At 43.5% G+C, this 13,797-nt stretch overlaps 1 protein-coding gene across 1 annotated transcript in view; it reads right to left on the bottom strand.

Annotated features, from left to right (window-relative positions):
- The window catches only part of TMEM116 (transmembrane protein 116), a 35,202-nt gene extending 21,655 nt beyond the window's left edge, over positions 1 to 13,547 (bottom strand). The window contains exons 1-2 of the mRNA XM_066603236.1: positions 13,403 to 13,547; positions 5,298 to 5,344 (exon numbers count right to left, since the gene is read on the bottom strand). Of these exons, the coding sequence (XP_066459333.1) occupies positions 5,298 to 5,344; positions 13,403 to 13,468 (113 nt within the window). The 5' untranslated portion in view covers positions 13,469 to 13,547. The remainder of the gene's footprint in view (positions 1 to 5,297; positions 5,345 to 13,402) is intronic.
- Between the last annotated feature and the right edge of the window lie 250 nt (positions 13,548 to 13,797).

Below are 13,797 nucleotides of genomic sequence, written 5' to 3'. Positions count from 1 at the left end.
GTGTCCCTGCTTTTCTGCTGCATCGAGCTGTTCCCGCTCCGAGCACCCGGCTGTTATACAGCCGAGCGCTCAGAGCGGAGGATACAGAAGACAAGCGCGGTGTCCCAGCTTGCCTTCTGCATCCAGCTGTTTTCTGCACAGTTTTCTGTTTTATACAGCCAAGCGCTCCGTGTCAGGTATGGAGAGCAGAGCTGGACCCGCTGTGTTCTTCATACCCAGCTGTCATCAAGGAGCGGGATACAGCTGAAACAATAGTATCAGCTGTATCCTGCTGTGAATCCCTGATAAGGCTCATTGTCGTCTTACAGCACGCTGAAAGACTATGATGAGCGATGGGATAACAAAAACTGCACAATGTCAGTGCAGTTACACAATTATCGCTTAAAAGACGGCTTTTGAGCGAATTTTGAGCGATAATCGTTATCTAGATGGGTCTTTACTAGGAAACCATTTTCTAACAGATCCCTTTTACTTATCATGGACACCTATTTGGAACACAAGGATTGCCATTTCAAAAGGAAAAAGTGCTATTGTAACCAATCGAAAATGACAGAATCTGCAAAAGAACCTTAATGCTCACATGAGGACACAGCCTTAATGAGACTGTCACCATTGTTCTACAGTCTTCACAGAGCACCACAAGGCGATAACAGTCATATTGAATACAGTGATATGTCTGCTTTGTAGGAACTTACATTTAATTAGTAGCATCCAGACACAGAAGTAGTCCTGTGTATTCATGAGCTGCAGGCTAGTCACACCCACCCCGCCCTCTAGCCAATGATTGGCTGCTCTCTCTATTTACAGTGATATGCAGACAGCAGTCAATCATTGGCTAGAGGGTGGGGGTGGGCAGGGGTATAACTAGCCTGCAGCTCATGAACATTCAGGACTACTTTAAGTAGTCCTCTCTGCATGTGCTACTACTGATAAAAGGAAAGTTTCTCCAGAACTCCTGCAAAGATCCACACAGCAGACACATTACTGTAATTAGTCACTGCCTAGTGCTGTGGAGTACGGAGCACCAGTGCAGGACACAGCAGGAGCAAGGGGAGTTCAGTATAAGCCCATGTGTTATGTTACTGCATGGTGAAGGGATTCTACACATAAGCTACAACTCAATCTATAGAGGATGCACTCTCAACCACCAGAGTAAACATAAGGCCAGGCTCACACAAACGTTTGGTAAAACACTATGTGTATAACAGTGTTTTACCACTGTGAGCCGGCATAGTGCCGCAATTCTGCATTACGCATGACAGCATCTCTCACACACGCCGTCATGCGCGGTCTTCTTGGCTTCATTTACTTTTCTGTTACTTAGCAACATTTCCTATAAACGCTGCAGATATGGAATGTAATTGCGTATGTACAGCATTTATTACACACCCATAGAGAATAGGGCTCTACCGTGCATAATACATGGTAAAATAGTGCATGTTCCTTTACGTGTGTATTATAAGATATATATTATACATAATGTGAATGGATCAATGAAGATCAATGTACTTTCATTGACTCCATTCACCGCCTGTATTACAGACATGTAATACACAATGAAATTATGCTTGTGTGAGCCTGCCCTAACTGTAGTGCCTTAGGGCCCTTTTACACGGGCCAATAAATCGTTCAGATTCCTGGGATCCAGCGAAAATCTGAATGGTCGTCATTTAGTCAAAATGCATGCGCCAACACTTATTTGTTGGATAGCTAATGTAGGCATAAAATCTGGAACAATCGTCCGTGTAAACAAGCAGGCATTCATGCATGAACAACTTCCTGCTTACTGTGAATGGAGGCAGGTGGGCTGGAACGATCCCCGGCCCACTCCGCCTTCATTCACCGAGCGATTGATCATTGCTGGGCATCTGCGCCTGACAAGTAGTCCCATGTAAAAGGGCCCTTAAGAAGTATGATCAAACATACGACATCTGCTAATCCTTCCATTCCACATGAAATAAGTCTACAGCATCTTTGATAGAACCGTACTTTGTGCAATTGCTCTATTATCCTTCATGGAAACATATGAAGTAACAACTGCGTGTTACTATTCCCCTGGTCAGGGCGGCTTCACACAGGCGTGTTTGAAATCTGCACCCGAAATACACAGAAGATAGAATTGATTTCAATGCATTCATGCCCATTACTCTTTTTCCCCGCGTAGAAAAGCACAGCACGCTCTATTGTTGTGTGCATTTGTGCACTAAAGCCCATTGAAGTCTACGGAAGGTGCACAAATACGTAAAGAGATGCGTGAAACATTGTGCAAAAACCGGGGAAGAGAACACATCTGGACCTCACTAGGCCAAGTAGCCTTTTAAACCAGTGTTCCCCAACTCCAGTCCTCAGGGACCCCCAACAGGTCATGTTTTCAGAATTTCCTCAGTGTTGCACAGGTGATGTAATTATGGTCGGTGCCTCAGATATTGCCACAGGTGTTCTTACTATAGGATATCCTGAAGACCTGACCTGTTGGTGGTCCCTGAGGACTGGAGTTGGGGACCGCTGTTTATATCACAGAAGGGGTGTGTCACGCGTTCATGAAGAGTGGCCTTGCGTGTATAAGTACAATTCTATGCGCCAATACGTGCGCAAATTTACCTCATCTAAGCTCGTTCATAGTGCAAATACATTGCACTGCGGCGAGCATTTGCGCATACGCTCGTGTGAAGCAGACCCCAAGGTGGAGTTTTTCTGTACTCCGACACTAAGCAGTGCTAAATGCGTCAGCCGTCTGGCGCTTCAGCTCAACCCCATTCACTTGAATAGACTGCAGTACCAAACAACGCTGAAAAGTCACAAGCGGCGCTGCATCAGCTACAGCAGTGATCAGCGATTTCTTTATGCCAATTGTCAAGTCTCTTAATGTATCAAATTGACACGTTTAGTTCTGCCTGCAGCTATCCAATCAGTTCTCTTCATAAGAATATATACAAGAATGGTTTTGGCTGGGGTTTGAGACAGTCTATAGTTACCCATGCAGCAATACGGCTTCGGTCAAGTAATCAAATACTGTGCGAATTTCTGTGTGTTGCTAACGCTTTCACACTCCTCAGAATGCAGCGTCAAGCTAGATAGAGTATACATGCATTGATGGCATTTATCTATATGAGTGCTGACATAGGATGTGATTCTTCTGACATGATGGGCCAGACACCCAGCAAGCTCCAGTGTGCAGAATCTGAGCCTGGTCATAACTAGGAAGCAGGAATGCAGAAGAGGTAGGAGCGCTGCAGGGGGTTTGGTTTTGATTTTCAGCTACCTACATTGATATGAATTACATCATCACACAGATCAAAGTTCTGGATGATAGAACAATCATTTTATCTTACCATTTTGTAACTACATAGAAAGATTTGTTACAAATCGCAGAAAGCTTAAAGCAAAGCATCTGGGCAAATTTAGCCAAGAACACGCTTGCAGGTTTTATTTAACCCATCTGTAAAAGTCTGCTTTTTTTTTTAAAACTTTTTGTAAATAAAACCTTCACAACGGTGAAGAGATATAGAAGTGTCAGTTTGGGATTTTGGTCCTTTTAAAATTGCTTTAATGATGATGATACAAGTAAGAGAACTTTTTACATGGAACAATTATAGTTCAGATTCTCACTGGATAATGTGAACCTGAACGAAAATCGTTAAGTGCTGCCAGCGACTGAACAACGAAGGATAAGCAAACAAAATATTATCCAATTTGTGTATGCATAAGAAAAAAAAATTATATATATCAAATGATGATCGGACTGAGTAAACAGGCAGTTTTCATGTTTGGATGACTACCTGTTTGCTCTGAATGGAAGCGGCCTCCGGACAGCTCTACCTGCATTCACAGAGCAATCATCGCTCCCATGTGAAAGCACAGGAGCAATAAATCGCTGAAGTGCCTGACAATCATCCTGAATTAAAGGGCCCTAAGTCACTATGGACATCTGCAAACATCTACATAAATAGGCTGTTACAAGAATAAGTGCAATTTTGTAACTACTTGTTGTAGGTTATGATGCATTGGAAAGCATCTATGATTAGTGTCCATGGGCCGGTCAGTAATATTCTCACACAACAGGTTATATATTTCGGAGGAGACCTGCATTCTCTCTTATGTCAATGTGAGTATAACTGGAAGAGCCGGTACACCAGATACAAAACTGACAAGGGAGAGAGTCAGTATGCTGCACACATACAGGTCCACAAGCTGGCAATCAGAGGAAGCAGGGCTTGGAAATAAAAGCAGCAATTCATAAATCACCCAAGCAATTTGAACTTCTCTAGAGATACAGACAGATATCTAAATATTATAAGTTTTCAGCTAATTCCCAAATTTGGACATTCGAACTGGCCAATCAGTTTCGAGAGGAGGGTCCATCAAACCAGGGAATGAGAGGGGAACTATACAAGCAACTGTTCTCTTAACCCCCAATAAACTAGAATGTAGAGCACTCCACACATGTGCAGCCAACTATCCCAAACCTCTCCTCCGTTTTGCGACTTGGATCTGCCAGTTTCAAGATACAACTGTGAACCCATGTCTCAGTTTCCTGTTTTTTGCATTTGCAATGCTGAAAAAAAAAAAAAAAAAAAAAAAAGGGGATAGCTATACATAAGGCCCCGTCCACAACTGTGTATTCGCCAGCGAATCACGCAGGCTGAAGCTTTCCATAGCGTTGCTATGGAAAGCGCCGGCCCCATGTCCACGAGCGGAGAATCATTCCGATTCTCCGCAGTCAGCCTATTAGATTAGGCGGACCGGCGGAGATTCGTGTGCGGCTCCTGCTCCCGGGCGGCAGCTCCCGCGGGACTTCGCAACGCCCATGGACAGCCGGCCTAAACCAAGGTCCATTCTACTTGCTTTAGGAAGCAGAATTTCCTCTCAATTCGAATGCAATTTCACATTACCAAATAAAACCATCTTCCCCAATAAACCATGACCTTAGCTAAACCATGCAACAGATGTAACGCTGTAGTCTGTCTTCAAACATACTTCACAGTTCACAAGATGGAAGTTAAAGGGAGTTTCTCAGGACCTTTAGGGTACTTTTACATGGGATGACTGTTTCAGTGATTATCGCTCCTGTGCTTTCACACAGGAACGGTAATTGGTCATTGAATAAAGGCGTAGTGCGCCAGAGATTATTCCAGGCGCCTGTCTTCATTCAGAGCAGACAGGCAATCATTTATAGATGAGCGACTGCCTTTTTACACGGGCCGATAGTTGCTCACAGTTTTTAGGTGAGCTGAAAACCCAGCGACTACAACAAGTAAGCGGTTCATGTCTAGTTCATCATTTGGTATGATCTGTACCTTAGCATAGAAGTAACCACTTGTATCCATTTTACATGACTGAAGACCTGCAGAAAAGAAAAATATTATGAGTAATAGCCGGGACAACATGGAATACTGCGTTATGAAAACAGGTATAGCACTGCCGCTTACCCGATTCCCCTGAAAATAAGACATAGCATGATTTTCCAGAATTTTTGAGGATGCAAAATGATTTTTCAGGCTTTGAGGATGCTTGAAATATAAGCCCTACTCCAAAATTAAGCCCTGCTAACAGTTAATTTAAAAAGTCAATTTAAGTAGTGTCCAGGAAGCTAGACAGGTAAAAAAAATTAAACCTTTTTGAACAAAAAAATACAACACACTGTCTTATTTTCGGGGAAACACGGTACATGAGTTGTTGTTTAGTCTTCAGGGCTCAGGGACAAAACAGGACATATCCTGTGCTGCAGGAATGGGCAGTGTATGGCTCAGATAAGGCATCTCCAAGACTGCCCTACCATTGTTCTTAGAACCTCACATGTTAGGCTTTATTAATAAAATTAAATATTGTAATCAGTTTTTCCATAAAGCCATTTGTCAGTCTTGGCAAAAACGTTACATATTGCTCTTCAGCATGAATGTATTTGCTACAGTTAATATTAACCCCGTACAGATTAGGACAACATCTGCATGATGTGCAGGAAAAGGACATTACAGTTGAGGAAGAGCAACGCTTGTTCCATTTTAAACAGCTGTAGCTCCAGTTCTATCCCGGCTATCAAAGTGATTTTGGTGTCATTTTAAATGCATGCTGGTAGCACTCACAGAACTGGAGCTACAGTTGCTTCAATATTCACAACTGCACCTCAGTCAGTGTTCCAGGGAGAGGAGAGATAAGCAGCCAGCGTAAAAGATCTGTGACGCTCCCGTCTGCCCCCTGTCCCAGGGGAGGGAGATATGGACTGTTCATGATGTGATCAACCTTCACACAAATGTGCACACACGCTCACTGTCATACGTGTGTGTGTGTGTGTGTGTGTGTGTGTGTGTGTGTGTGTGTGTGTGTGTGTGTGTGTGTGTGTTGGGGGATGGGGGGGGGGGGGGGGGGGGGTCTTTTTTCCCCCAGAAAAGGAGTAAAAGGAATTTTAATCATTCCGCTACACCGTTTAACCCTGCAGATTCTACAGTCACTGTTGGCTACAGTATCTAAGCATTTTTACAGAAAAATTTTATTTTATCCTTATGAGGCCGTCTCAGACGGCCGGATTTCAATTGCGGAATCTGCAATAGTCACCCATGCGGACAATCCGCGGGTGTTCCGCACTTAAAAAAAAAAAAAAAAGACATTCGCATCTCCACTTAGATGAGCAAATAGCAATTGCGATTTCTGCAATCGGATTTAGAAATCGCGGCATCTGCGAGATCCACAATAAAGGCTTCCATTGAAGTCAATGAAAGCCATCTGGCCTGCAGCCCATCCACAACTGACATTGCGGATACCTGCATCATCGCCTAGTGATGACGCAGAAAAAATAAATATCTAAAAAAAAAAAAAATCTGTTCGCTCATGACCGACGGCAAGCATCCGCAATACAGAAAGCAAAAGGTACGCGGGGTCAGAGCTGGATTCCGCTGCTGGCTCATTTATGTGAGACTGGCCTTACATATCACTTTAAATATTGAAAAAATAAAAAGGACAAAAAACCTGCACATAATTGGCTTCACCACATCCATTACAACACATACTATAAAATAGTACATTCGTCAAGCATAGTAAAATTCAAAAAAATATATAAAAGAAAAAAATAAAAATCATCTAAATGTTAAGTGTATACCACAAAATAGGACCCCCTGCAAAATACCACAAAATAGGACCCCCTGCAAAAAAGATCATGCTGCGTTCATTTTTGTGTGCGCACATTACGCAATTCCTACACAGAAGTGTGAGGAGAACTGCATAAGGCAACGTATTTGTCAGCAAACTACCGTAAAGCGCACAGATAATCCGTGGTAATCATACGCTCCTATGAGCCCGGCCGTATGCAGTGTAAACATAAAGCAGGCAGTCTAATGTGCTGAATGCATTACAGTGGCTCTGTTTGGTGCAGTCTTTAGACGCGTCTGTCTTAGTCTGCAACTTTTTTTTTTGCAATTTTAGTACAGTGTCACACCCCTTTATGGCGAGATCAATAAACCACAACCCCTTGTCGAGCGAGGGGCTCCTTCACATATGTGTATGTGCATGCAATTTGCAGAGAAAAGAGCGCCTTGATTTCAATACGTTTGTTCACATTTCCATATTTTGCGTGCGCATTTCAGTCGTGGGGGAAAAAAAGCCCTCCCCCAAAAAATGCAGCATGCTCTGCTTCTCTGTGCATTTGTGCACCAATGGTCCCCATAGTAGTCGTGCGCAGTATGTAAGGAGTTGCGGAATATGCTGCATAATCACACTGGAAAAACACATCTGGAACTTATTAGCCATTTCAAGAACTGCGTCTTGTTTGCCGTGTGCTAATGAAGTGCCCTGCATGAGGAAGTACAATAAAATATGTCAAAAACGCGTGAGAAAAATAAAATAAATCATTTGATTTGCCAAAGCCCAACCCTGAGGTACATGCAAATCTGCATATGCTTGTGTAAAGGGGCCCTAAAAACCACACACAAGACACCAAACAAAAAACAAACAAACAAACAAACAAACACGCACAATGTATTAAAGGGCATGTAAGCCTTTTTTTGTAGAAACTGGCATGTTTAGTAAATGCCCCCTAGGCCTCCTGAATTGTCAAATCTTGTTAGAGATTGAGGATCGTTGAGCCTAGGCTCATGCAGTTACTAAGAAGTTAACAGAAGCAGCGCACGCTACCCAGAAAAGAAAAAATAATGAGTCCGTCATGTTGGGCGCAGGCCGAGCACACTATTGTGGTTTAGTCTGTGACTCACAAACAGCTTTTCCCCCCCCAAGAACTCAAATATATGGAAAAAATTCCTTTGTCAACACCCTTGTTGGATGCCGAGTGCATGTTGTAGATCAGTACAATCTGAAGAGCTGCTATATATTGGGATGATCACATTACTTCATCTGTATGTACCTCTCAGAGCTCATGTCTGGGGGCGGTTCCTTCACCACGAACTACGTGTGCAATGCGCGGCTAACTGATACGTGGTGAATGGAGTCAACGCACTTTCATTGATACATTAGCATGTAAACACTGCATGTAGATACGCACGACAACTAGATCGCAGCATGCTCTACTTCTTGGCATAGGACGCAGTATGAGCCCTAATATTCTTACATTGTATGTGGGTGGTAATTTCATACGTAACCCCACTATGAAACAAAGCAGGGACCGGGCTCCCTGCTTTGAGCTCATCGCTCAGTTTAAACAGTGGCCGTTCAGTAGTGAACAGTCGCTGTTTTATCTCAGTGGAAAGGGGCGGGGGAGCGAGAGGAGAGAAATCTCCTGCACTGCCCCGCCCCCCTGCTGACCGCTCCGTGAGCAAGGAAACACAGGGACGAGTGTCTGCATTGTTTGCCCGACATTCATCCTGTGTAAATGGACCTTTACCTATCGGATCAACAGCTTTCCCTTTCAGCAGGAATGGACACTACGACCATAAAGGCTCCAGAGTTGTGAATTTCTTTAACTTCTGGCTTCCACCAGCATTTATTCTATCTCACAGTAAGGGTGACTACCCATCACAGTTCTTTCACTGCAAAATTCCCAGCATTTTTTTTTCTCCAGGGGTCTATGGGAATGGTTAATGTTAACATCGCGCAAAATCGCGACTTCACGGTAAATTGCGAATTTGCCACGATGCGCTTTTAACATTAGAAAGCCCACTAGACACTTGGAAAAAAAAAAAGCAGCAAATTCGCAAACTCTAGTGGGTAGTCACCCTTACACTTGTACAGCATACAATACTTATTTCACAGGCTACAGGGTCTCTGTCACCACCCATCACCTGGGGAGTCTAGAGGCATCCTCCTCTGTCAGATTTGGGACAGGCCCTGACTGGTCCGTGCTCCTAGTTCCTGATGAGACGTCTTCGCACCGCCTTTCACTCTAGCTCTCAGCCAACTTCCATCTCAGTGTGGCAGAAACTGGCACTTATGTTGCTTCCTGCCATCCCCCCAGGTGTTACCTCTTGTTTCTGTAGCCTGAATGCCTGTGTACCACACTCTGTAGGCCATTCTGTGAACTGCACTCCTACACTGTATTTGCAGTTCAGCTCCCATTTGAGTGTAGTAATTGAGTAATACACAAGCTCAAAAAAAGAATGCAGCATGTATTGAGCGCAAGAGACCCCATTGTTCTCTAACAGCGCGTTATCAAAACCCTCCATACACAATCTCATTGCGTATATGCTGTGAGTATACACACCAGTGCGAAGAAACAGTGCAGGAAATAAAAACAAATAAAAGCAGGTGTGCTGCGCAGGACAATATCATGTTAATTTTGTTCTATGGGTCATTATTATGACAATACTAAATTTATAATGGTTTTAGGTTTTATTACTTTTGCACAATGTAAACACTTTTTTTAAAAATAAAAACACTTCATGAAAATACTTTTTTGTGTTACCACATTCCACGAGCAGAACATTTTTTCTGCCGTCGGAGAAGTACTACAGCAAAAAAATAAATAAATAATTTTAAAAAAAACTAGCAAGTTTGGTATCGTAGTAATCGTACTCACCCATAAAATAAAGTCATGTCATTTTTGTTGCAGTTTGTGCGCTGTAGAAACAAGACACACTGAAAGATGGCAGAATGTCGTTTTTCATTTTACTCCACTTAGAATTTTGTAAAAGTTTTTCAGTACATTATATGGTACTTTAAATAGCACCACTGAAAAGTACAACTTGTCCCACAAAAAACAAGCCCTCATACAGCGACGTAGATGGATAAAGGAGTTAGGATTTTTTAAATGGGGAGAGGAAAAAAAAGAAATAAGGAAAAAAGAAAGAGGTTAAATGTACTAACTTCCATCTCTGGGTCATTACAATGCAGGGATACCACATGTGTGATTGTATTTTTAATTTTTTACAAAGTAAAAGGGAGACAAGGGTTTTATTTTTTTTAAACTTTTTTTTAAATTTTTGTCCCTTTAGTGGACTTCCACAGTCCCATCAGGACCCCCTGATCACATATACATGCTGCAATCGCGTAGTCCGCAGCATTTAAAGGGTTAACAGCAGAGATTGGAGGTTTTCTCTCATCTCTGCGGTAAGAGCTGGTGCCTGGCTGTCCTCTGACAGCCAAGCACCAGCTCTCCCTGCCACAGAGACCATCGGCTTGCTTCTGACAAGCTGATGGTCTCTACGGCAACCTGTAAACAAAGCAGGACTTTGAATTTAGAAGCGGGAGATTGTGGGCAAATCGGCAATATCTTCCTGCTTCTGTTTTTCAAAGTCCTGCACTGTTCTGTGTGGGTCTGTGCAGGCAGAGCACACTGCCACAGCTTATGGCATTGTGCTCTGCAGCTCCCATAGTGAAACATAGTCCAGAAATCTTCCAGGCTATATCACTATCGGCAGTGGAGCTCGTCCCGGAAAATTTCCAGGCGTGCCACTGACCTGAGCTGTAACACAGGTGTGACAGCAGTGTAAGAAGTATATGAGGTATTATACATTCCATCCACAGCATGCAGAAGACTGATGGCAACCATATATCTTTAGAATATATTCTATCTCCCCATCTACATCTCTATACAAAGTTTCACATGACTTTTAATGGGCCCTGATACTTTTCTGTGCCATCATTTGCCCATGCAATAGGCTTTTAAAGCCCTTTTGTTAAGAAACGTGAATAAGAGCTTATTAATGGCTTAAAATAAGATTCCGCTTGTCAAAGAGTTATAATACATATATAATGATCTATGTATCTATCTAGCCATCCAATATCCATCTATAGGTCCCCATCCCATACTCACTAGGCAAAAGTAATCTGAATCCATCGATTTACTTCCACTGAAAGACTGATCTACTTAACCATCCATCCTAAGAGCGGCTTCACACTGGCGATTGCGCCACGAGAAAATTGTGGCAAAATTGCGTCTTTGTTCCTGCGATTTTTGAGCATCAGCTATGCTTTTTCCTGAGAATACTCTCGCATCACATCGCTGCTGGCACGATAAAGAAAAATTACCAAAAGTCAATAAAAGTTTCCAGTGTTGAAAACACAAACATGGCAATTTTGTGTGTTGCGATAAAAAGAAGATTCCATAGAGAAACATGGGAGATCAGAAAAAAAAAAAAAGAAACCCAAAACTTAGACAGATGGCACATGTTGCGATTTTTTTCCCACTCCACATTGCATGAGTGAAAACATCACAGATGGGAATGACAACACTGAAAATCATTGGTTTCATAATTCTGCGTTTTCAATCACTTTTGCTTCACTCAAAAAAACGTGTTCTTTTTTCCTCACAAGTGTGAAGGCGCCCCAAGAGAAAGCAGAATGGAGAGATTTGCATTTGTTTCATATCTTGGACCTGGTTTTGGCTCACAAAATACTGATGAAAAATACGCCCGTGTGAGGGCAGCCTAAGGGTCCTTTTACACGCAGCACAGACGAGGAGCGAACAAGAATTTATATGTCTGCATAAAATGAGCAATAAGCGAACAAATTATCAGTTGTTCAACCGTTGGCCGCGTTTACACTGAACAATTATTATTGTTCAGATTCACACAATCTAATAATTTTCTTGAACAGTAATAATTTGGTGTAAGGGCCCTTGTAGCGGCCAGTTTTGGCCATGAACGGGTCCCTACTGATCAGCTGACCATTCTTTTCCTTTACGTGCACAATACATTTTGGATTATGACGGCAGCATTTCTTTACAACAATTACTTGTTACTAAGTTACTGGTTTTGATATTTAATTGTTTTCCAAGCAAGGCTGCTCTCCGCCAGCTGTAATGCAGCTGCAGGTTTGTGTCTGTGTTCTCCTGATTATACCCAGCCCTCCTGCTCCGGGCAGCGAGCACCATGGGATCTTACGATGACCAAGATGCGGATCGCGTCTGTATTACGGCTTTCTGAAGTGGTTCTTCCCAGCGCACGTTTTCTCTCTGTGACGGATAGAACTGACATTTTGCATCAGTTTTCCGACTTGTTAAGTGATCACGATGGAACTGATGAAAAGGTCACTTTTAGTCTCAGCCGAACCAGCAGTCGCATCTACACCGGACAGAACAACGGCGAGTGCGAAATCTGTCCGAGAAAATTGGACCAATATTACACTCAGCTAGCTGTAATTTACAACATGTGCAGAAAACGCGCAATATGCATCAGACGTACCTGCGTTCTTCACATATGTAGAAAAATAAATAATTGGTTACAATAGAAGAAAAAGCATCACACTTCCATAAACATGGATAGTTACATGCAAGCGGGATGCGCGTATTTTTACCCCCACAGAAATTAATGCACAATTCTCAGTGAAATTGTCACACAAAAAAAAGACATGCTGCGATTTTTCTATCTTGCACTATTGCAAGCGAAAAATCACTTGTAAGGTTACCCATCGAAAATAACAGGTTCTATTCACACTCAAGTGCAGCTCCGAACGCACAAAACACGTGGGAATATTGCCCATGTAATTGTAGCCCAATGTGCTCAGCTGCAGGGAGTACAAGGAAAAGCAGCCAGAGACGGAAAATATAATTCTGCAAAGATCATTAAAAATCGAATCCACAATCCAATAATTCATCATATTTTGCATCTTTACAGTAAAAGCCGCTCACAATGCTGCACAAGAATATCCTGCAGCTTCCAGACAGAGGATTTCCCAGCCTGATCGCTGAGTGTACAGTAGGGCATCACAGGGGTGCACAGTAGGCATACAGTAGGGCATCAGGGGGGTGTACAGTAGGCATACAGTAGGGCATCACGGGGGTGTACAGTAGGCATACAGTAGGGCATCACGGGGGTGTACAGTAGGGATCCCATCTGTAGATCACATTCTTCTTGGTTCCGTGATTATTATTAGCACGCTCCATATTGGAATCCTGAGAAGTGAGACTTTCTGACAAAAGTTACAAATGAAGCACGCAGAGGCAAAAAACTCCCGTGGACGGAATGAAGCATACGACACACGTGATACGGCGATGGATACGGCATCTCTCCGCAGCGCTTACCTCGGGGAGCTCCTTGGCATCGGTAGTATTGCGCAACAGACGACGAATGTCCACCTCCGTCCACATGGAGAACGTCCACCGGTCGCTCCGGGTGTCACTGCGGATAGGTAGTGCGGGGAGCAGAGGCGCTCAGCCCATCCTGTACAGCGGCACACGGCGAGTGCGGGGCTGAGCGGCGGCCGCTGCCTAGAACTGCTGTGGGCGGAGCCGAACTGCTGTGGGCGGAGCCGGACTGTTGTGGGCGGGGCCGGACTGCTGGGGTGACTCAGCCGGGAATTCGGCCCCCTAAAATGAGTCCGGATCTCTCTGGTCACTACATGCCCCCCATCCCCGGACTAGTCAGCTGTTCTTACACATAGCCTGTACACTAAGGGCTCTCTTGACCAGCAGACGTA

Source organism: Eleutherodactylus coqui, chromosome 5, assembly GCF_035609145.1.
Source record: "Eleutherodactylus coqui strain aEleCoq1 chromosome 5, aEleCoq1.hap1, whole genome shotgun sequence".
Lineage (NCBI taxonomy): Eukaryota > Metazoa > Chordata > Amphibia > Anura > Eleutherodactylidae > Eleutherodactylus > Eleutherodactylus coqui.
This window is presented reverse-complemented; position numbering and strand designations above follow the sequence as displayed.